Source organism: Humulus lupulus, chromosome 6 (genome assembly GCF_963169125.1).
Source record: "Humulus lupulus chromosome 6, drHumLupu1.1, whole genome shotgun sequence".
Lineage (NCBI taxonomy): Eukaryota > Viridiplantae > Streptophyta > Magnoliopsida > Rosales > Cannabaceae > Humulus > Humulus lupulus.
Genome location: NC_084798.1, coordinates 11,725,657 through 11,746,911, shown reverse-complemented (window position 1 = coordinate 11,746,911; position 21,255 = coordinate 11,725,657). Strand labels below are relative to the sequence as shown.

Below are 21,255 nucleotides of genomic sequence, written 5' to 3'. Positions count from 1 at the left end.
TCCTAATCATCTCTGTTTACTGAGCTTTTCGGAAACTATAATAATAAACGATAAGATAGATTAAAGAGAAAGGGTTTAGAAGTTGTACGCGATATTTTTACGTGGTTGGGGCGTTAATGAGTCTTAGTCCACGAGACAGTTGTATTAGAGCTTAGAGAATCTATAACAATGGAGTTTTCTATTAGTTTTAGCAGAGTAACTGTATATCCGCTCCCCAAAAGGTCCATTCTCCAGTGCTCTGTTACATGTATTTATAGGTTTACAGGTGCACTGGGCGTGGGTCGGGTTGACCGGGGCCCAATAAATGTATAAATACTGCTGGCTTCTCTGCCGGAAGCCCAATACAGAAGAATTAAAACATAAAAGAAAAACATTAACTTGAGCCCATTGGGCCAACCCAAACCGTATCTATCATCCGACAAATTGGAGCTTTTGGTCTGGGCATCTCGAGTTATGAGACAGATTCAGGGGACAAGATCGGTCAGAGCAGTGGCGGCACAGGTCTGAACCAGCGACGAATAATCCCGAGGCGGCCTTTTCCGCAGGTGAAACGTGGGGACGATTCCCACGCTTCATGAGGCGAAGTCAGGGTCACGGATGCTTTATCCTGCCACCATTGGGGACCCGACCCAGGTTCGTTTACCTATATCCCTCTCCATTTACCGCAAGCCCGGATCATCCACCAGGAGCACATATCGTTTACCAGGCTTCGGGACCGTTCGCATCGATCCCGACTGTTACCCCCAGCCAGTTGTACCGTCTCCCGGATGACCATCCCGGACAATACTCCCCGGACGCCTTCTGAGCCTCACCCAGAATTGGGCTGTCGATATCCATCATACTCCTTGCCAACGGCCCGGACTGGCCCAACCTTAATTGGCCAGCTAGTGGGCCTGGATCGCGGTCCCAAGCCCACGCGGGAAACAGGGATAACAATCTCAATGGCCCAAAACCATCAATACCCAAGCTTCAAACAACTCAAAAACTCATCAAAACATAGAATCCAATTCAAAACTTAAGAAACTTTAGGAAACAGAAACTTGGAAATTCAAAGCTTAAATTATCTCTAATTATATCATTTCTTGCTAAATCCTTCGGTTAATAAGCTTCCAATCTTTCCTGGAATTATTATGACTCGATTCTTGCTTGAATCTGAGTCCTAAAACTCGAGTTTCCTTCGAAAATGCAATGAACGATAATAAGGAATAATGGGAGAGATAGAAAATTATCTTGAGCGTATTTTCTTTCTGAGTGGTTACTTCAAGCTTAAGTAACCTCAAGTAAATCCCAATGCTCGGGGTCCCAAAAACGCCCCTGAGGATAAAATAGTCAAAATTCCCAGAATTTTCTCCCGATCTCATTAACCCCCAATATATCATCAAATAATCATTCTCATTACCCAATATCCCAGTAATGTACTAAATACCCAATATACCCATTGACTCACACCGAGTCAAAATTTGATCCCGTTGTGACTTTCCCACTAGCTTGCTCCCTATGATCACCTCGTGCCGAATAATCCAAATATATCCACATAATAATATGGTCTCACACATATATGCCAAATATACCCATAATTGGCAAAATTACGAAAATTGCCCTTCTAATAAGAAACAAGCCCACATGTTTAATTAATACATCTAAACATGCATATCAAGTCATATAATAATATAACTCACATAATCACATATTTACACGTATATAAAACACATAAGCATGTAATTTCTATAATTTTTCATCATGACCCCCTAATCAAGGCCCTAAGTCTTATTAGGTAATTTGTGACGTTACAACAACAAACCCTCAAACAACAGCAAGTAAAGAAAAGAAAAATCACCTTTACCACAATATTAGACTTTGCCTCAGCAAGATAGTCTCTCAAATTACGAGCTTGAGCTGGTCCTTGAACAAATAGTAGAACTTCCACATAAAAATTACTCATTAAACATAAAATAAGGAACTTTTTTACCAAGATTGAAAATGGAAAGTAAAACACAAATGTGAGAAATCACACGAGAACCCCAAGTTGACATGCATAGAAACCACTAGAGAATAATAGTATGTTGTACAATGCAGACGTGCGTGCTGTCGGGTAGAACCTGAGAATAGGGAAAGGCCAAGTTGTCGATGTTGGGAGGGAGAAGACTAGGAGAACAAAGAGAAGAGATAGTTCCATAGGTATTTGGTAGTGTTGACATCCTAGGTTAGACCAGTTGCTGTTGCCAAGAAAGAATATAAAGGTTGAGAAGGTTGAGGGTGTGGCAGGGAGGAGAGAGTCGTTACCACTACCTTCTGGCTTGGCTCGGTGCTCAGATCAGAATCCATAGCATTCCTTCTAAAAAAAATACCATATATTTATGTCGTTTCCCAATCCGACCCGAATGTGGTTTTTCGGGTTAGGTGGGTTATAAGAAAAACGAAGAAAGCTCTACGAACTTCCAGAACGACAGTAACGTCTTAAGAAAGAAGAGATCACGCTTGTTAAACGGGGTGTTTATTTTGAGTAGTTGAATTATTTTAGAAATTATAGATAGTCTTAGGATGGAGGTAATTTTGTGTACAAAAATGTTCATTTTGCCCTTAAAATACATGTAAAGCTCGCATAAATTATTAATTTTACCCCTTAAAATTTGAACCAAACATATTAAATTCTCATTCCCACCTTTAGTTTACCTGTACCGAAAACCCCCCTAACAGTTAAACCAAAATCTAGCTACCATGGTGAGTAGTTGACTAAGTACCCATAAACTTCTATAATCAACCCGAATCCACCAATAATTGTGATGTGTGCGTAGTCTGATCTGATAAGCCATCTATAGGAATGACTGAATGAGAACTTGGTGGTTTGGAAGTTATTATATTTGAAAGCGCTTATAATATTCATCAGACTTGAGGTCGGTCCGACATTAATGCTCTTTGAGTCATTCAATGCAGATGTCGATTAGATCTAATCTTTGTTGGCTTGCGTTGAACACGCTAAGGCTGTCCTGACTTATGAGTCAGCACTGTGTGACCAGTGCCCAGTACCACTGCCGAACCTGACTAATGAGTCTCAATTTCATAGTTGATACTGACACCTTTGCCATTTCTGACTAATTAGTCAGTGCCATGCACAAGTAAGCAATGCTATCAAACATCTGTCATATGTCGAATATTCAAACGTAAGGCACTCAACATGCTTACTTAACAATTGCTAGCACAATTATGATCATGCACAAACACAGAGACTCAAGCTCTGATCAATCTCACAGTCAGTGTTCATGGCATGCCCTAATCACATGTTTCTCGTGCATCACATGCATCACACTTAATCATCCATCATGCCTCAGTAATAACCATATACAAATGAGCAAGATTGCTAAGAATTCAATATGCTATCAATGTTTACATTTAAACATCCAACATGCATCAAGAGTAACCATGCATGTCACATATGGGGTGCAGTTTTCTTACATTTGATTCGAGCTAGAATGAATAAAAAATGACCCTTGAGAACAATCTGACTTTCAGTCCTTTAGCGGTCACCTAATCATAACCAAATAAGGGACACTCTCAATAAAATAAACAACATAGGTTTCCAAACCAATATCTAGCCTCCGGGACATCAATCCAAACTAATCCAAGCAGTAGGAACAATCCTGAGGCCTAAAACTATGTTCCCGAGGTCAAAACACACAAATGGACTCAACCCTGCTCAAGAGCCGTGGCCCTGGCACCTTGTGCCGTGGCCCCCAGTCACAACTGAAACAAGGGCCGCGGCGCCCAGCAAGCACAAATCCTCCCACTTGTTTCTTCGAGCTAGGGCCGCGGCACTCCAAGAACAGGGCCGCGACGCCCAACCTAGAACACACCCAAACTCGATTTTCCAACATCCCAAAGCCTCCAAAATCATGCCTAAACATTACCAAATCATCAAAACAAAGTTCCCAAGCTTCCCAATGCTCCAAAACCATCAAAACCCAAGGTTCAATCAAACCAAAAACTCAACAATTCACAAAAGCCAATCCAAAGCTTAGAAACTCTAAAAACTCAAAACTTTAAACTTAGATTACCTTCGATTGAATTGTTTTCCGTCAAATCCTTTAGTTAAGACGCTTCCGGTCTTTCCTAGGATCGCTATGCCTCGATCCTCGCTTGATTCCGACTCCTAGAACTCGAGATTTCTTCAAAAAGGCTTCGAACGGTAAAATGAGCTAACGAAGGAGAGAGGAAATGTTTTCTAACGTACGATTCTATCTGACAAGCTACTTCAAACTTAAGTAACCCCAAGGATATTATAGTCAAAACTTTCAGAATTTCCTTCTGATCTCAAATACTCCAAATTTATCATCAAACAAATATTCTTATTACTAAATAATTGACCCCGTTATGACAAAACCGCTAATCTATTATATATGACCGTCTCATGCCAAATAACTCGAATATATCTTCATAATGATGGAATCTCATTCATGAATCACAAAATGCACCCAAATGCACAATTATGCTCTAAACAACCCAAATTGCCAAAACAGTTTAATAAACAAATGTGGACCCACTTCATGTATATAACATCATATTATAATATAATTCACATAAACATGCATATATTCATTTAATGACACAATTAAACAAGTATGACCCTCCTGGCTTACTAATCCAGCTATTAAACCGCATTAGGGATTTCGATGCATTACAATCACTTTATTAGTTCCTTATAAAAAACATATTATAATTTTAACATGTTTAAATAGATACAATATTTTTTATTGAAATCTATTTAGCATGTGTAAATTTATTTAATAAATAGGGATATAAGCGGCGATAATACCCAATTTTTTTCAAAAGTTACACTTTAATATCCATTTTTTTTTGCGGTAATAATACCTAAATCTACAATTTTGGTGCAACCATTAGTACTCACCGTTAACTGTCGTTAAATATCCACGTGACACATTTTTATACTCGTAAATTTAGGTATTAAAGTGTAATTTTATAAATAATTTAGATATTTTCGCTGCCAATATCCTTAAATTATTTAAATATTGTAAACATCATTTTAAATTTAAAAAAATATAAAAGATTATTATAAACTAATTAATAAAACTAAAATTTACAAATTCGAAATAACCCAAATTAAAATTGAAACTCAAAATCATTCCAAAAACCATATTATTAATTAGCTTTTAATAATGTTGTAGATTTTTAAAATTTTAAAATTATTTTATAATATTTAAAGAATTTAGTCTAAAATCATCCCAACATCCATATGTGCCACATGTAATGACATTTAACGGCGAGTACTAAAAGTTGTACCAAAATTATAGATTTAGGTATTACCGCAAAAAAATGTATTAAAGTGTAACTTTTAAAAAGATTTGGGTATTATCGCTACTAATTAGACTAATAAAAATGTGTCACGTGGATATTTAACAAGCAATTAACGGTGAATACTAACAGATGTACCAAAATTATAGATTTAAGTATTATTACCACAAAAAAAAAAAATTTGGGTATTAAAGTGCAACTTTTGAATTTTTTTTTGGTATTATCACCGCCAATATCCCTAATAAATATGATATAAGTTTTGGTCTTTTAATAATTTAACTACCCTTTAGTCATATATTTTACCAAACACTATACAATTTTTACAACTCACAACACTTTAAAATTTATAATTTATTATAGAATGTTACTATTTGTTACCTTAAGGTGTACAACACTACATGAAGTGCTACCCTATGGTTGGTTAGCGACATCTCATAATATTAATTAAATTCAAATATAAAGGACCTGATATTGGATTACACCAATAACAATATGCCACCTCTTTGTGATATTGACACCTAACAATTCTATTTACTAAACACTCAATAAATTTTTCCCTACTACAGTTGTAACTACTTTTTTTAACGACACATCTACAACTATTTTTCCCGTAGCACAATGACTATTTGATTAAAACTTATGTCTTATATATATTTTTTTGAATTATATCATATATTTATATATTTTTTTAAAAAAATAATTTTTAATTATCATATTTGAAACAATTTCAACCGAAGATTTCTTTTCCCGACCCAAGAAAAATTGCAAAAATAATAAAAGAATGCAGATCACACATCCAACCAATAATATTTGCCACGTCAGAAAACACATTAAAATATCAAATTTTTATAATATATAATTTTCCAAAATTTCTAAAAAGAGAAAAATAGAGGGAAAGGCTCAAAATAATTTAAAAATAAAAAAGAAAAAACATAATTAAAAACATCGGGTTGTTCACCACCGCTCTCTTTCTCTCTCTTGTTCTTTTTCTCTCTCTATCAGAGAGCTTTTCGAAGAAGACGAATTCTAGGGTTTGTTGTGGAGTTACATAACTCTAGGTTCTGAGGAGAGGGATACATAGAAGAAGGCAAAGAAGGATCTTGATTCTTTGATCTGTGATTGGAGCGATTTTGAGGAGGAAGGAGAACGACTTGTTATGGATTCGGTCCCTTCGAACTCCCATGGCAACCTCGATGAGCAGATTGCTCAGTTGATGCAGTGCAAGCCTTTGTCCGAACAAGAGGTACTTGGATTAATTTTAGGTTTTTTTTTTCTTTCTTGTGAAAATGTTGTGAGAAATGTTGCGTTTATTTTGTTTTCGGTAGTTGTTATTGTTAATTTTAGGGTTGGATTAGGTTTTGTTTTGTTTTGGGGTTAATGCCATTCAGATCGAGAGATTTCGTGGCTTGTACTGATTTGTGATCTGTGATTTTGAGCTGAATTAGAGTCTTTCGGAGGCTGATCTTTTTGTGCAAATTCACATTTTTTGTGATTCTTGTTGTCTTTGGCGATTATTTATCAGATCCGTTGAAGCCCTGTTTATCTTCCTATCTTTCTCTCTCTTTGGTTGTATTGGGCAGTCCTGCATTAAAAAGTTTGTACCTTGGTAGGAAAGATATTACGAAATGCAAGTTATAGTTTCTTTTGTTGTTGGATTTGGGTTTGCGATGGGAGCATTATAGACCATACTTAGTTTCCGAGCTGTCCTGGGTTGGGGTGCACTCGCGCATTTTGTATACAGCCGCGCAAATTTCAGCATTCGAGCCATGGAAACTGAAACATCGTATATTGTCTTGACTAATATAGGCTTGGTTTTCAAATGATTGTGATATTGGATTTTAAAACCTATTGTTAGTTCTAGTTGGCAGCTAATTGAGCTGGGCCATAAATAGTATCATATGAAATCCAGTAGGAGAGTTCTTTCCCTCCTGGACCATTGTATCACCTTGAGGCAAATCAAGCAAATTCAATCACATCTCACTATTTCAGGCACCCTTTTTGATCCTTATGCTGCTGCGAAGATTATTTCCTTTTGTGCAACATCTGATATTGGTGATGTTTGTCATGCATATCGGCTCTTCTGTTGTCTGCCTTACCGTACTACCTACATTTGGAACACAATGATTAGAGCCTTTGCCGAGAGAAATGAAGCCATGAAAACCATGTCTCTTTACAAGAATATGCGAGAGAATGGCCTTTTACCAAACAACTATACCTTCTCTTTTCTTCTTAGATCTTGTACTGAGCTTTCTGACCTATCTCTCGGTCTAATGATCCACGGTCAAGCCATTGTTTTGGGTTGGGAGTCATATGACTTTGTGCAGAATGGATTAATCCATTTTTTTGCTAGTTGTTTTTGTATGGATCCAGCTCGTAAACTGTTTGATATGAGCGGGAATCGGGATGTTATTACATGGACATCCTTAATTAATGGGTATGCCAAGTCAGGTCAAGTTTTGATTGCACGAGACTTGTTTGACCAAATGCCAGAAAAGAATTATGTATCCTGGAGTGCGATGATTAATGGTTATTGCCAAGTTGGCTTTTTCAGAGAGGCTTTAGAGGTTTTCGGTGACATGCAGGCTTCTGGATTTGCTCCTAATCATAGTAGTATAGTGGGTGCTCTGACTGCTTGTGCTTTTCTTGGTGCATTAGACCAGGGAAAGTGGATACATACATATGTGAACAGAAACAAAATAAAATTAGACAGAATGCTGGGCACTGCTCTTATTGACATGTATGCTAAGTGTGGTTGTATTGAAACTGCTTGTGTTGTATTTGATGAGATGCCAGAGAGGGATGTTTATGCCTTTACTTCTTTGATTTCGGGCCTGGCTAATCATGGTCTGGGCACACTTGCTATTGATTTGTTTATGAGGATGCACAATGAAGGAGTCCTACCAAATGAAGTTACATTTATAGGTGTTTTGAGTGCTTGCAGTAGAATGGGGTTGGTAGATGAAGGGTTGAAGATCTTTGAAAGCATGCGTACTATTTATAGAGTTGAGCCTAGGGTCCAACACTATGGTTGTTTGGTGGATCTTCTTGGGAGAGTTGGCATGATAGATGAGGCAAAGAAGGTTGTGAGAATGATGCCTATGAAGCCGGACTCTTATGTGTTGGGTGCACTGCTCAATGCATGTAGAGTTCATGGCGATGTTGAGTTGGGTCAAGAAATGGTTGAGTGCTTGGCCGAACAAGGACTGGACCATAGTGGGGTTCATGTTCTTCTTTCAAATATGTATGCCTCTGCCGACCGATGGGATTATGTCAAAACAGTAAGAGAGACAATGGAAAGGAAGAAGTTGATAAAAGCGCCAGGGTGTAGTTTAATTGAAGTTGATGGTTCGGTTAATGAATTTGTTGCTGGAGACAGGTCCCATGTGCTCATGCAGGAGATAATATCATTGTTAATTGCCATGGACAGACATCTAAAGTCTATTTGTTTTGATGATGGTGATGATAACAAGATTACTGATTGTGTTCCACCCTAGAGCTGTTGTTTCCTTAGTTATCATTACATTTTTATCTTCTGTATCAATAATTTGAGTAAAGTTTTCTCTTCTAATTTAATGCATTTATAATGGTTTTAGCACTGCTCTGTAGCGAGTTTCTTTTTTATGTTGGATATTGACTTCACTGGGATCTGTCCATTTTGTTTTATTTAAAAAACATTTTTTAATACAGTGATGTGGTACGGACATTTAGTTTTATTAATAGTAGTTTATTTTAATCAATCTGGGTTTCTTCCCTTGACTCCCAACACAAATAAAAAAGAAAATATAAGAACGATTTTTTTTTTCCCTTTCTAATAACTTTAGAAGTTTCAAATATGATGTAAGGAAACAAGTGCGTGCCCTTTTCTATTAGGGTGACAATCCTCACTAATGAAGTTGGTGGGAATGCTCCAGCTTATCCCAGATGGTGTTTTTTTAGTTTGTGTATTCAATATGGTGCTACAAATTTGATGTAACTGTAGCTTGCAAAGTTTTTTTTTTTCTTTTTCAAACTTATAGAAAATCCTTTATCACCCTGGCCTAGAAGTTCCCTTGTGTAAGCTTTCTGTCTTCATTGGTTGAAACTATTGTTAATTTATCTTAACTGTTCACTGTAGGTAAGGGTGCTGTGCGAGAAGGCTAAGGAGATATTAATGGATGAAAGCAATGTTCAGGTGCTTATCTTGCCATATTTAATGATCATCGTTCATAATAAATAACTTTTTTAATTCAAACTCTGTCTTGCTTAACTTATCTCACATCTATTATCACACACCTCAAAAACAAGTCTTTTTAAGTTTGAGGTATCCAATAATGAGAAGACTGGTTAGTTATAGACATCTGTGCTTGTCAATAAGGACTATTTGAGATCATTTGGGAGGTACCTCTGCATATTTATCCTTTTCTAAATTTCTACTTAATGCACTATGATATGCTGGTATGTCTTCTATTGCTTGTTTTTAGTTGTATGCCATCTTTTTCTTGTCCGCTTGTTTTTGGTTGTACATATTTTTTAATATCTGCTTATTTGTTGCTCTGATTGATAATAGGTATATTCTGTTGGGAATTATTATCTATTGTTGGTTGCATGATCTTGGTACCCAATTATTAGTGGATCTAAAATTAGTTTGCATTGTTTTTGTTTCTATACTAAAGTATATTCAGTATTATTTTATAACGATTTCAACGTGTCAATATTGACTGTTTGGTTTTATGCAGCCTGTGAAGAGCCCTGTTACTATTTGTGGTGATATTCATGGACAATTCCATGATCTGGCAGAGCTTTTCCGAATTGGAGGGAAGGTATTCATTATGTTTGGCGGCCTTTGACTGCATTTATGTTAGCCATTGAAATACTCTAGGAGAGCTGTATATTTTTAATCCAGATAATATATATGTAGTGTTATTTTGTTGGAATTATATACTTAATTGTCGCTTATTCACGATTGAAAGTGCTAGAACTTTTGGCATCCTATAAAGTAGTGAATGAATAAATGGCAAGGTGGTATCATTATATTTAGAGACATTTCTTGTTTAATCTCTCGCTGCTGTTTTATCAATGATGTCTTTCACAATTAGTACTTCTGTTGAATATAGAAACAAATTTTGTATCCATTAATATCTCCTTTGCCTTCTCACACAGCACCTTCTAATTTTTGTTTCCATATTGATGTTTTGGTTATTTGTTGTCTCTTAGTATTATATTAATCTTCAATTTCAATTTTGTTGTAGTGTCCGGATACAAATTATTTGTTTATGGGAGATTATGTTGATCGTGGCTACTATTCGGTTGAGACTGTAACAGTAAGTATGACTAGCTCTTTTCAACTAACAATTTTTCTATATAGATTCTATTATCATTTTTAGTATATGTTGATTGTGCATGTGTATTTATTTCTACTTCTAGGACTAGAAGTATTAGGTTTAGGAAGATCAAAAGGTTCCTTGAATTTATTGTGTTTGCCTCTGCATGCAATCCAGGTTTTTTGTACAGGTCATGCAAGGTTCCTTTGATTGAAATGTGTTTTAATACCTAAAGTTGTAGCAATAAGGTAATGGGTAGTTAGTTGACTTGCTGAAACTTGTTATCATGCGATTCAAAATGATGCTCCATAGGGTTTTTAACTGCTCTTTTTGACGATTTCAGTTGATTTAAGTTTGTTGTGGAGATTTTAGAGAAGATGTTTTTGCCCAAGGTCAGGTGAGGGAGTAATTGATGGAGGTCTTTTCTGTTCATATTTATTGAGGGGGTTATAAAGGTGATATAGATGTTTTAAGTAGAGTGCCTATGAGAAACTGTGGATTTTGTAATCAATGAATTTGAATGGGTATCGTGATTGCTTTTGCTTGTTGGTTTTTTTTTAAATGGCTTCCTGTATCTGTTGAATTTTCTTGGTTATGGACCTAAGTTGCATTCTTAATCTTGCTTTTTTGCTTTCATCCTAAAAAAATAAATCAGTGCTTTACAATGACTTTTTACTTGACATGATTCTTTTTGTAGTCAATTATAATACGGTTGTTCGATTTTTATTTTCCCAGCTCCTAGTGGCCTTGAAAGTGCGGTATTCTCAACGGATTACTATTTTAAGAGGAAATCATGAAAGTCGTCAGGTATAACATTAATTTTAGTATTATGGATCTGCTTCTTAATGACGTTTGAAACTGTGGGGTGTTTTGTATGTTTGTTTCTTTTTAGAAAGTGGTTTGATCATAGCTATTTTCTTTAGGAGCTAATATTGAGATAATGTTTTTCGATTTTATCGCCTTTTACCTGATGTTTTCCTCTTCCTAGGGGTTTTCAAGGTTTTGAAATTCAAGTGCCAGTATTTTATTAATGATATATATCTGCACTGAGTTTATTATCATTATATTTATTATTATTTGTTTTTTGGGTGCTGAATGACTTGTATTTTTTTTCTTCCTCATTGCAGATTACTCAAGTTTATGGGTTTTATGATGAATGCCTGCGGAAGTGAGTTTCTCACTACCTTCTTAAGAGTGTTTAGCATAATAAGATACTAAAGTAACTTGTTACTTTCGTCTAAGAACATACCTTCAACCTTACCATATGCTTTGCTGCTGTTGTAGCACCCCAAAAAAGAGTAAATATGTCATTTTCTTGTTTCTTTTAATCATCATATTATCAATTGTTTTGCCGTACAAGTCTGTAAGTCAGTGGTACAAAGATACAGGTGACCAGTTTGTGATGGCGATGCTTGTCAAGGGTTTGTCAGAATTAATGATAACTGTTCAGCATCAGGATTATGACATCTAGTAGGCAGTCTTGAAAAGAAACTTCTTAAGAGCTTATTGGCATTTGTACCCCAGACTACCTGATTATTGCTGCAGAATGCTCTCAACTTCTATGCTTCTTTGATCTATTGCTGCTCTAATTTATTTGCATCTAATGTTGTTGTGATAATTGCATTGCCGCCTATACTTATTTTAACTCGTTCCTTTACTGACGATAAATTGTCTTTCGTATGTTCACCGAGTCTCCAGTGATTGGAAAGTACATGTGATTATTTTTGTTGTGATTTGATGACATTTTGGGGTTCTGTTATTTTACTTATATCACCCATCTCACATTTGCATTCCATATTCAGTATTTTGTGATGTCATTTTTAAAGTTTGAGAATCTTTCTATGTGTAGGTATGGCAATGCCAATGTTTGGAAGATCTTTACAGATTTATTTGACTATTTTCCACTTACAGCTTTGGTGAGTTTAATTAGATATTCTTTTTTCTTGAATATTTGTCATTGTCAAAGCAATTGGTTCCTTTCCTGTTTGTTAGAAGTAAAAAAAAGTTTAATTGCTTATTCTTTGGCTATCATTTCTAATGTTAGTAAAGATTTGGAGTTTTGCAAAAAGTAGTTCATTTTTGTCCATTTTTAAACTTTTCATTTGTTTGCAGGTTGAATCCGAAATATTCTGCTTGCATGGTGGATTGTCACCATCCATTGAAACACTTGATAACATTCGCAATTTTGATCGTGTTCAAGAGGTTCCCCATGAGGGTCCTATGTGTGATCTTCTATGGTCCGACCCAGATGATCGATGTGGGTGGGGTATCTCTCCAAGAGGTGCTGGATACACATTTGGACAGGTATTTTACATTTTGCTATTTCCTCAGGGTTGGTGATTTCGAAGTTTGATTCTATCTCTATGAAGCTTCATTCAAACTAATCCCTCGATAAAATTCGGTTTGGCAGGACATATCTGAACAGTTCAATCACACCAATAACTTGAAGCTTATTGCTAGAGCACATCAGCTGGTTATGGAAGGGTATAACTGGGGTCATGTATGTATCTATACCCTATATTTGTTGCTGAGGTTTTAATTAATATATTCTTTTTTGGGAACTGTCTGATTTCCTATTTTTGTCACAGGAACAAAAAGTGGTCACTATATTCAGTGCACCTAATTATTGCTATCGTTGTGGAAACATGGCATCCATTCTGGAAGTTGATGACTGCAAAAACCACACATTCATTCAGGTTCCTCTCACTATTCTTTATGGGGCACATATATATATATGTCTATATATTTGATCATTGTTCTGTGTTGTATGATTCCATCAATTCCTTTCCAGACTCTTACATCGTAAAACTTAATTGATTGCTGCTTCATATGCACTAGTTTCACGCCAATAGCTTGATTGTCTGCCTGTTCTTGGTTTCAGTTTGAGCCGGCCCCAAGGAGAGGAGAGCCGGATGTAACGCGAAGAACACCCGATTATTTCCTATGATGTAACAGTAAATTAGTTGCTGAATTTCCGGTGGGTAGCGCCTGACCGCTGTTTTACATATGTTTTGAGAGCTGCATTTTATATATAGTAGTGAGGTTATCATTATGCTGCGGTGGTGGTAGTGGTGGCGGCGGTGGTAATGGCGGTTGGGATCGGGCAGCGAACAAGCATGTGCAGCGAGCAGGCGAAGCTTACTACGATTGGTTCTCGTGATTTATGCTCAGGTAGTGTCTCTGCAAGGGAAGGCACAGTATATGGCTGGGGACACTTTTGCAGCTTAGTGAGTGTACCATGTCCAGAGGACAAATATGGAATATTCTCTTTTACTTGGTTTTCCATTCTCGTCTCATTCCTCACATTTATTTTTCTGTATTAGGATGCTCTTTTCTTTTTCTTTCTTTTTTTAATTGGTTGGGGTTTTGTAGAGGGATGATGCTTTCTCTTAAATTATAATGGTGCTTTTATATATATATTATATATATATATATATTTTCATTTAGTATGGATCAAATTTTCTTCCGAATAGGTTGACCAACTTTGACCAGTTCTATATAAGTAGTTCGATCTTATGTTCTAATTGTTGCTCGTTGCAAATTTCCTCATATGACAATTTATTACAGAAAAACTCTCATTCCATTGATTATAGAGTCTCTATTCCACCATTGTCGTTGTCGCATAAGAAACTTGATATTGTGATTGATGATTTTCTTTCTGGGAATGGGAATGGGAATTGGATTGATGATTTGGGCAAGTGAGTTTTCATTTGATATTGTGATATTCCTACGTTTGATGAAGGGGAGTTATATTTGTACCCCTATTCCCAATTAGTATAAATATACTATTTCCCTAGAAAGTTAATTACATATTTGACCTTGTACAAAATGACTAGTGTATACAAATTAAAAATTTAATTCTATTTTAAAATAGAGTAATGATATGTGCACTCAAATTATGCACCCAAATATTATACACAGTGACGTGTCACTGTTTTTTAAAACAGTGGGTTTCAGTTTTAATAAATGTGATTGACTAGACTAAACTGGTACATCACTGAGTGTAATGTTTAATAACAAGTCCACTCTACTTGCCCAAATTAAACAAAATCAGCCTAATACAAACCAATGGAGATTTTTTTTTGAGATTTTTACTTAAAATACCCAAGTTTGTTAATTTTGTAAAAGCAAAGTATACAAAAAATTTATTTTGTTAGATTTTATTTAATTTAAATTATTTTAAGTGTAATGATTTATTTTAAATTTATTAATTTTTAATAGAAACAAGAATTTTTAATATTATTAAATTACATGTGGTGTTAACGTAACCAAGACACATTAACAAGAAAAAATCACGTCAGCATGTCGTTAGTCCCCACATTGGACAAAATTGGACGGAAGTCCCACTTTACAACACTGTGAATAGTTCAGAGAGAATTTTTAACGACAAAAAAAAACCTGAAAGCACAATAATGTATAAGTCACAATAATGTATAAGTCATAGTTCATTAGGCAAAAATCCTAAATAGCCTTTTATTAATGTTACACATTTGCCCCGAGTTTATTATTGACATTTGTACCCTGGAGACTACCTGACCATTGCTGCTGAATGCTCTCAACTTTTATGCTTCTGTGATCTATGGCTGCTCTAGTTTAAGCAGCTTGGTCAATGAAAGATGATGGTTGGTGTAGATAGTGATCTTGTGTAAGCCAAAGACAACATCAGAAGTTTCTTACTTCTCCCCACACATGCTCTCTTTGTGAAGTTATCATAATCATTTTCTTCAATTGCATCCAAAATGCTTCGGTACAACAGCAAGGACGACCATACCTGAAAATGGTTACCAAAAAACGAAGAGAATTTACTATTATTTGTGTCTTAAAATGTCATAACTATGCTTGCAAAAGTTTCATACCGGCCAAAGGCTGGCTTTATCTAGTTGAGAAACTCCTCCTTCTGCTAAGTTGAAGTAGAATCTTGCTCTTGTTATCTGTTCTTTCATCAATTCTCTCCATCTCTCAGTAACTTTTCCTGAGAAAACATCCTTGTCGGATAATCCAAACTGCGCTAGTTCGTCTTGTGGAAGATAAACTCTCCCTTTTATAGCACTAAAAAAATGGAAATTGAGTCCACTAGAACAGGTAAGAGAGATACAAATTAGTGAAGGAAGGAAGTGACAACAACTTACTCTTCTCCAACATCTCTTAGAATGTTTGTCAATTGATTGCCAATTCCCAAGTATAGTGCAGAATCATATATTCTCTTCACAGAGATCAAAGATTCTGGTGAAGTTCCCATTATTGGAACACTCATCAACCCAACAGTTCCAGCTACATAGTAGCAGTACAGATAGAGTTCTTGAAAGTTTTCATATCGAAATTTTCTGGTGTCCATCCTCATACCTTCAATCATGTCTATAAAAGGCTGTGATCAAAGAAGCAAATTTTACGATGCTGAGTAGCGTGACATGGATGGAAGAACAAGAGGAAATTTACTACTAAAGAATGCCAAATTTTTAGAGAAAAGTTGAGCTTAAAACAAGGATTTACTCAGAAGATTTACTTGAATATCTAAAGGGAACTTGAAAATAGTATCTACTAGTGCAGCATCGAGTATGTCATGAGGTCGTCCTTCGAAGTTATCTCGAAGTCTCTCTCCCCATCTGTCAAGAACTTCAGAGCTCATGTACTCAGCATTGGGGCCATCAACAAGCTCATCTGTCCTTGCACCCCAAGCTATACAAAAATGACAAAGAATATGCATACTTATGTGATAAGCTGTTAATTTTTTCCTAATAACCCTCTTTTTAGCATGAGAGAGTTTTAAGTCCTTACCATATATTGCCCATATGGCTTTTCTTCTTTCTTCTGTCATTAACAAGGTGGCTGCATATCATAAAAGTAGAGAAGAAATCAAACCATGTTCCTGATCAAAATCAAGATGTAACAGCTGGATTCATAGTGGCAAGGAGTATAAAAATGGAACCTAGATAGTAGGACTTGGCATTTTCTTTACAAATACCCCTGCACCTTTCATATGATTCCTCAAGAAAGTTGGGATCGAAAAGCGGCTTTGTTCGAGCTTGAACATCTCTGTCAAAGCTGTGAATCTTCTGAGACTGCCTTTTGACAACTTCTTCTACATGTAAATCAGAGAATGGAATTCCTGGTTTTGTCAATTCAGGAAAAAAAGGTATGCAACTTTGCTTGGTAGGAGCCACAATAGTCAGTTCAGCTCTTGTGGTTGAGAGTTTAATGGACTTTTGAGGCTTAATAGAAGAAGATACACTACTCTCTTCTGCTCTTTTGGTAGAAAGAATATTGATGAAGTTTTGAGACATGAATTGTTTGCCATTTCTTTCTCTGATCTTACAAGGGTTGATTGATACATGGGAAAGTGTAAGACTCATTTTAGCAGCCTTTTTGTCACTTTTTCTTTCTCAAGATAGAATTATGACATAAAGAAGGAAAGGAAGAAAGAAATTAGAACAAAAAAAAAATGAAGGATTTGGTGATTCAAATCTTTGACCCTTTGTCTTGAATTAATTTCTAATATTATAAGTAAGTTATATATTGTATATGATGTATATATGGCCCACAAATCATGTATCAGAAAATGAGAAAGGTTTGATGAAGATTTGATAGGAGAGTGATTAATAAAAAAATAAAGAGAGAAAGTGAGATGTAGGACAGGGTGTTATATAATAATATATAATTGCTTGACTTTCTTTAAATATTTTATAACAATATAATAGCAGAATGTGAAACTTATGTTTTAAAAAATCCATTTAAAGTGAAGAGAGTGATTCAGCAAAAGAGAAAAAAACAAAGGTGAACAAGAATCTCTATTATATTACAAATAAACAAAAATGTGTTATTAACATCTACTATCAAATTTCTCTCTCTCTTTTTTTTACAGCTAAAATTGCTTTTTGTTACTTTGATATGTAACTAGGAATAACAGCCAACTAAAACAATCGACTTCTATTACAATTTGAGTGGGAAAAACTACTAGGACTAGGATTGGAGTTCTATCTTAAAACCAATTGGTATTAAGTGGAGTAACTTTTTTTTTAAAAGCATATTGTTCTTCCTGTATATTTTCCATGTGTGACTTTTTTCACATCTAATACGACCCCTTACGTTTGAGCCTGAAGGTGTGGATATTATGAACAACTTTGATACAATATGGCCGAACGTGAATATTTGATAGAATGACACTAATATTTATGGGTATACACGTCGTCCGAAACAAATCATGGAATCCAACATGAATCGACATACATTGAAAATGTCCCAAACTGAAGTTTGGAGTGGAGCGGAAGTTATCTGACTCTGATACCATATTACAATTGTGGGGAAAGGCCACTAGGACTAGGAATGGAGTTTCATCTTAAAACCAATTGAGACTAAGTGGATTAACACTTTCCTTTATAATGATATTGTTGTTCCTATATATTTTCGATAGTGGAATTTTTTCACATCTAATAACTTTATTTTTTCTTTTTCTTGGTGAGCTACAACAACATTGGAACAACAAGTGGTTTCAATTGATTTTCTTCTCTTTTTGATCGGTATCATCATCATCATCATCATCCCCAGTTTTTATAAATGCTTGAATCTAAATCCATAGTTCTTATAAATGCTTGAATGTGGTTATCAAAGGAGAAGTCTATATTTTATTACAAAAGAACCAGTTAGTTAACCAGTGAAACAATGAAATACTTACACATTAATTCCATTGATTATATTATTGCTTAAGCAGCTTGGTCAATGAAAGATGATGGTTGGTGTTGATAGTGATCTTGTGTATGCCAAAGACAACATGAGAAGTTTCTTACTTCTCCCCACACATGCTCTCTTTGTGAAGTTATCATAATCATTTTCTTCAATTGCATCCAAAATGTTTCTGTACAACAGCAAGGATGACCATACCTGAAAATGGTTACCAAAAAACTCAAATCAAATAATCAACCAAAGGATAGCCATTATTAGGAGTAAAATATCACAATAACTATGCTTGGAAAAGTTTCATACTGGCCAACGACTAGCTTTGTCAAGCTGAGAAGCTCCTTCTTCTGCTAAGTTGAAGTAGAATCTTGCTCTTGTTATCTGTTCTTTCATGAATTCTCTCCATTTCTCAGTAACATTTCTCGAGAAAACATCCTTGTCGGATAATCCAAACTGCGCTAGCTCGTCTTGTGGAAGATAAACTCTCCCTAGTGCAGCACTGGTTGGAGAGACACAAATGAGAGAAATTGCAGAATAGATAGAGAGAGCCAAACAAAAGAAATGATTACAACTCACTCTTCTCCAACATCTCTTAGGATATTTGTCAGTTGAAAGCCAATTCCTAAGTAAAGTGCAGAATCATAAATTCTCTTTATAGAGATCAAAGATTCTGGCGAAGTTCCCATTATTGGAACACACTTTAAGCCAACACTTCCAGCTACATAGTAGCAGTACAGATAGAGTTCTTGGAAGTTTTCATATCGAAATTTTCTAGTGTCCATCCTCATACCTTCAATCATATCCCTGAAAGGCTGTGATCAAATTAGAAAGATGAGAAATGGTAGAACATGGGGAATTTTCAGTCAAGTTGAGCTTAACAAAAGATTTACTGAGAAAGATTACCTGAATGTCTAAAGGATACTTGGAAATAGTATCTACTAGTGCAGCATCGAGTATGTCATAAGGTTGGCCATGGAAGATATCTTGAAGCCTCTTTTCCCATCTGTCAAGAGCATTAGAGCTCATGTACTTAGCATTAGGGCCATCAACAAGCTCATCTGTCCTTACACCCCAAGCTACATAAAAATCACAAAAAAATATGCATACTTATGTGATAAGCTAATATAAGTTCTAGAGCTTTTTCTTTTATTTTTTTTTTATGAATAATACTTTTTTGGACCCCATATTTTGTAAATTGGCTAAAAAGAGTCTCCTCGCTCCATTTCGCTTAAAGTATTTTTGCCCTCGAGTTTTATTTACGAGATCATTGGTACGAGAAATACTTGGATTTCCAACGTACATTGATCTTTATGAGTCATATTTAAAAATAGACTATTTTTAACCAATTTATAAAAGACAATTAAGGTAAAAAAAAAAAAAAGTATTTTCCAAAATAAAGGATCCAAAAATAGTATTATTCAATTCTTTTTTGTTTCTAGTGACCCTTTTGTTGACATGAGAGAACTGAGGAAATCAGTCCAATTAGTCCTTCCTATATAATGCCCATATGGCTTTTCTTCTTTCTTCTGTCATCAACAATGTGGCTGCATATCATAAAAGCATAGAAGATATCAAACTATATTATCATTGCAAACTAATCAAAATCAAGATATAATAGCCAGATTTCACAGAGGCAAGGAATATGAAATGGAACCTAGATAGTAGGACTTGGCATGTTCTTCACAAATACCCCTGCACCTTTCATATGATTCCTCAAGAAAGTTGGGATCGAAAAGCGGCTTTGTTCGAGCTTGAACATCTCTGTCAAAGCAGTGACTAATCTTCTGAGACTGTTTTTTGACAATGTCTTGTACATGTAAATCAAGAAAAACAGGTATGCTACTTTGGCTGGTAGGAGCCAGAATGGTAAGCTCAGCTCTTGTGGTTGAGAGTTTAGTGTATTTTTGAGGCTTGATAGAAGAAGATACACTTGTCACTTCTGCTCTTATGGTAGAAAGATTAATGGAGTTTTGTGGCATGAACTGCTCACCATTATTTTCTTCTCTGATATTACAAGGCTTGGTTGATACAAGGGAAAATGCAGGACTCATTTTTAGCAGCCTTTTTTCTCAAGAGAAAATTATAAAACAACTCTTAAAACTTGAATGAGTGAAGAAAGAATTAGAAAGAAAATGAAGGATTTGATGATTCAAAGCTTTGAATTTGACACTTTGTCAAATTCAAAGTGTGGGACAGGGTGTTAATAGCTTCCATTTTTCTAATAACTTTTAATAGTTTAATACTGAATGTGTTTGTAACGTTATACACTAATATTTTATTATAGCTTGACTCTACGCTCTAAATATTTTATAATAGTGTAATAGCATGAATTGTGATTTAAATATATGTATATATTGTATTATTTTGATAAATTGGTGAAAATAATTTTTTTTAAGTGATTTTGCACTGTAGCTTACTTTTGATAATTTTTTACAAAATGACATTTGCTTAAAATTCGACCAGTTATCTTAGTTTTTCCATCAGTTGTTTAAAATTTTTGATCGACTATTTAAATTTTTCGATCATCTGTCTAAATTATGAGAAATTATTTTGCGAAAAATTATTAAAACCAGTCTAGGTTGCAAAATGATTTAAAAAAATAAACCATTTTGGCAAGTGACTATTATTTTTAATTTTATGTGCCGAATTAATTTTATTTCATTCTAAAAAAAAAATTATATAATTTAAATATTTTTTACAAATAAAATATTATTACTATGACTAATCGTGCATGTAATGTCTTGATTGTTATGTTTATTTAGTGTTGTGTGTTGTATTGTATATTGTGTTATCACTTGTACTTGTGTCATATCAACCTATATATATATATATTTATAAATCATATCATATTATTTAATATACATTTACTAATCCTATGTACAATTACTATTCATATCGTGCTGATGAACTTGGGATTTGATTGATTGAGTATGATTGGTCAAATTAATCCAACGGTTAAGAATGAAAGATTGGCATT

General features: G+C 35.0%; 3 protein-coding genes and 1 pseudogene across 3 annotated transcripts; 2 read left to right on the top strand and 2 right to left on the bottom strand.

Moving 5' to 3' along the window:
• Positions 1 to 5,993: 5,993 nt before the first annotated feature.
• On the bottom strand, positions 5,994 to 16,957 carry LOC133784705 (phytoene synthase 2, chloroplastic-like). The gene is made up of 7 exons (XM_062223989.1): positions 16,534 to 16,957; positions 16,383 to 16,433; positions 16,111 to 16,283; positions 15,737 to 15,972; positions 15,464 to 15,656; positions 15,229 to 15,378; positions 5,994 to 6,350 (listed from the first exon to the last, which is right to left on the bottom strand). Exons 1-7 carry the CDS (start codon positions 16,955 to 16,957, stop codon positions 6,306 to 6,308), a joined length of 1,272 nt encoding a protein of 423 aa, XP_062079973.1. The 3' UTR covers positions 5,994 to 6,305.
• LOC133781667 (serine/threonine-protein phosphatase PP2A-3 catalytic subunit-like) lies at positions 6,303 to 14,022 on the top strand. Its single transcript, XM_062220727.1, has 11 exons — positions 6,303 to 6,550; positions 9,422 to 9,478; positions 10,023 to 10,106; positions 10,536 to 10,607; positions 11,343 to 11,414; positions 11,735 to 11,775; positions 12,457 to 12,523; positions 12,720 to 12,911; positions 13,018 to 13,107; positions 13,196 to 13,303; positions 13,489 to 14,022. The coding sequence occupies exons 1-11, from the start codon at positions 6,464 to 6,466 to the stop codon at positions 13,552 to 13,554; spliced, it is 936 nt and encodes a 311-aa protein (XP_062076711.1). The 5' UTR covers positions 6,303 to 6,463; the 3' UTR covers positions 13,555 to 14,022.
• On the top strand, positions 6,558 to 9,458 carry LOC133781666 (pentatricopeptide repeat-containing protein At5g66520-like). Its single transcript, XM_062220726.1, has one exon. It carries the CDS (start codon positions 7,206 to 7,208, stop codon positions 8,799 to 8,801), a length of 1,596 nt encoding a protein of 531 aa, XP_062076710.1. The 5' UTR covers positions 6,558 to 7,205; the 3' UTR covers positions 8,802 to 9,458.
• A 1,347-nt stretch (positions 16,958 to 18,304) lies between the features above and the next one.
• On the bottom strand, positions 18,305 to 20,095 carry LOC133784704 (phytoene synthase 1, chloroplastic-like; annotated as a pseudogene).
• Positions 20,096 to 21,255: the final 1,160 nt, after the last annotated feature.

Coding starts and splice junctions, on each gene's coding strand:
- LOC133784705 (XM_062223989.1), bottom strand. CDS start 16,957: ATGAGTCTTACACTTTCCCATGTATCAATCAACCCTTGTAAGATCAGA. Junction 16,434..16,533: donor TGCCAAGTCCTACTATCTAG/GTTCCATTTTTA, acceptor TATGATATGCAG/CCACCTTGTTAATGACAGAA. Junction 6,351..15,228: donor GATCACTATCTACACCAACC/ATCATCTTTCAT, acceptor GAGTTATGTAAC/TCCACAACAAACCCTAGAAT.
- LOC133781666 (XM_062220726.1), top strand. CDS start 7,206: ATGAAATCCAGTAGGAGAGTTCTTTCCCTCCTGGACCATTGTATCACC.
- LOC133781667 (XM_062220727.1), top strand. CDS start 6,464: ATGGATTCGGTCCCTTCGAACTCCCATGGCAACCTCGATGAGCAGATT. Junction 10,608..11,342: donor ATTCGGTTGAGACTGTAACA/GTAAGTATGACT, acceptor TTATTTTCCCAG/CTCCTAGTGGCCTTGAAAGT. Junction 13,108..13,195: donor AAGGGTATAACTGGGGTCAT/GTATGTATCTAT, acceptor TTTTTGTCACAG/GAACAAAAAGTGGTCACTAT.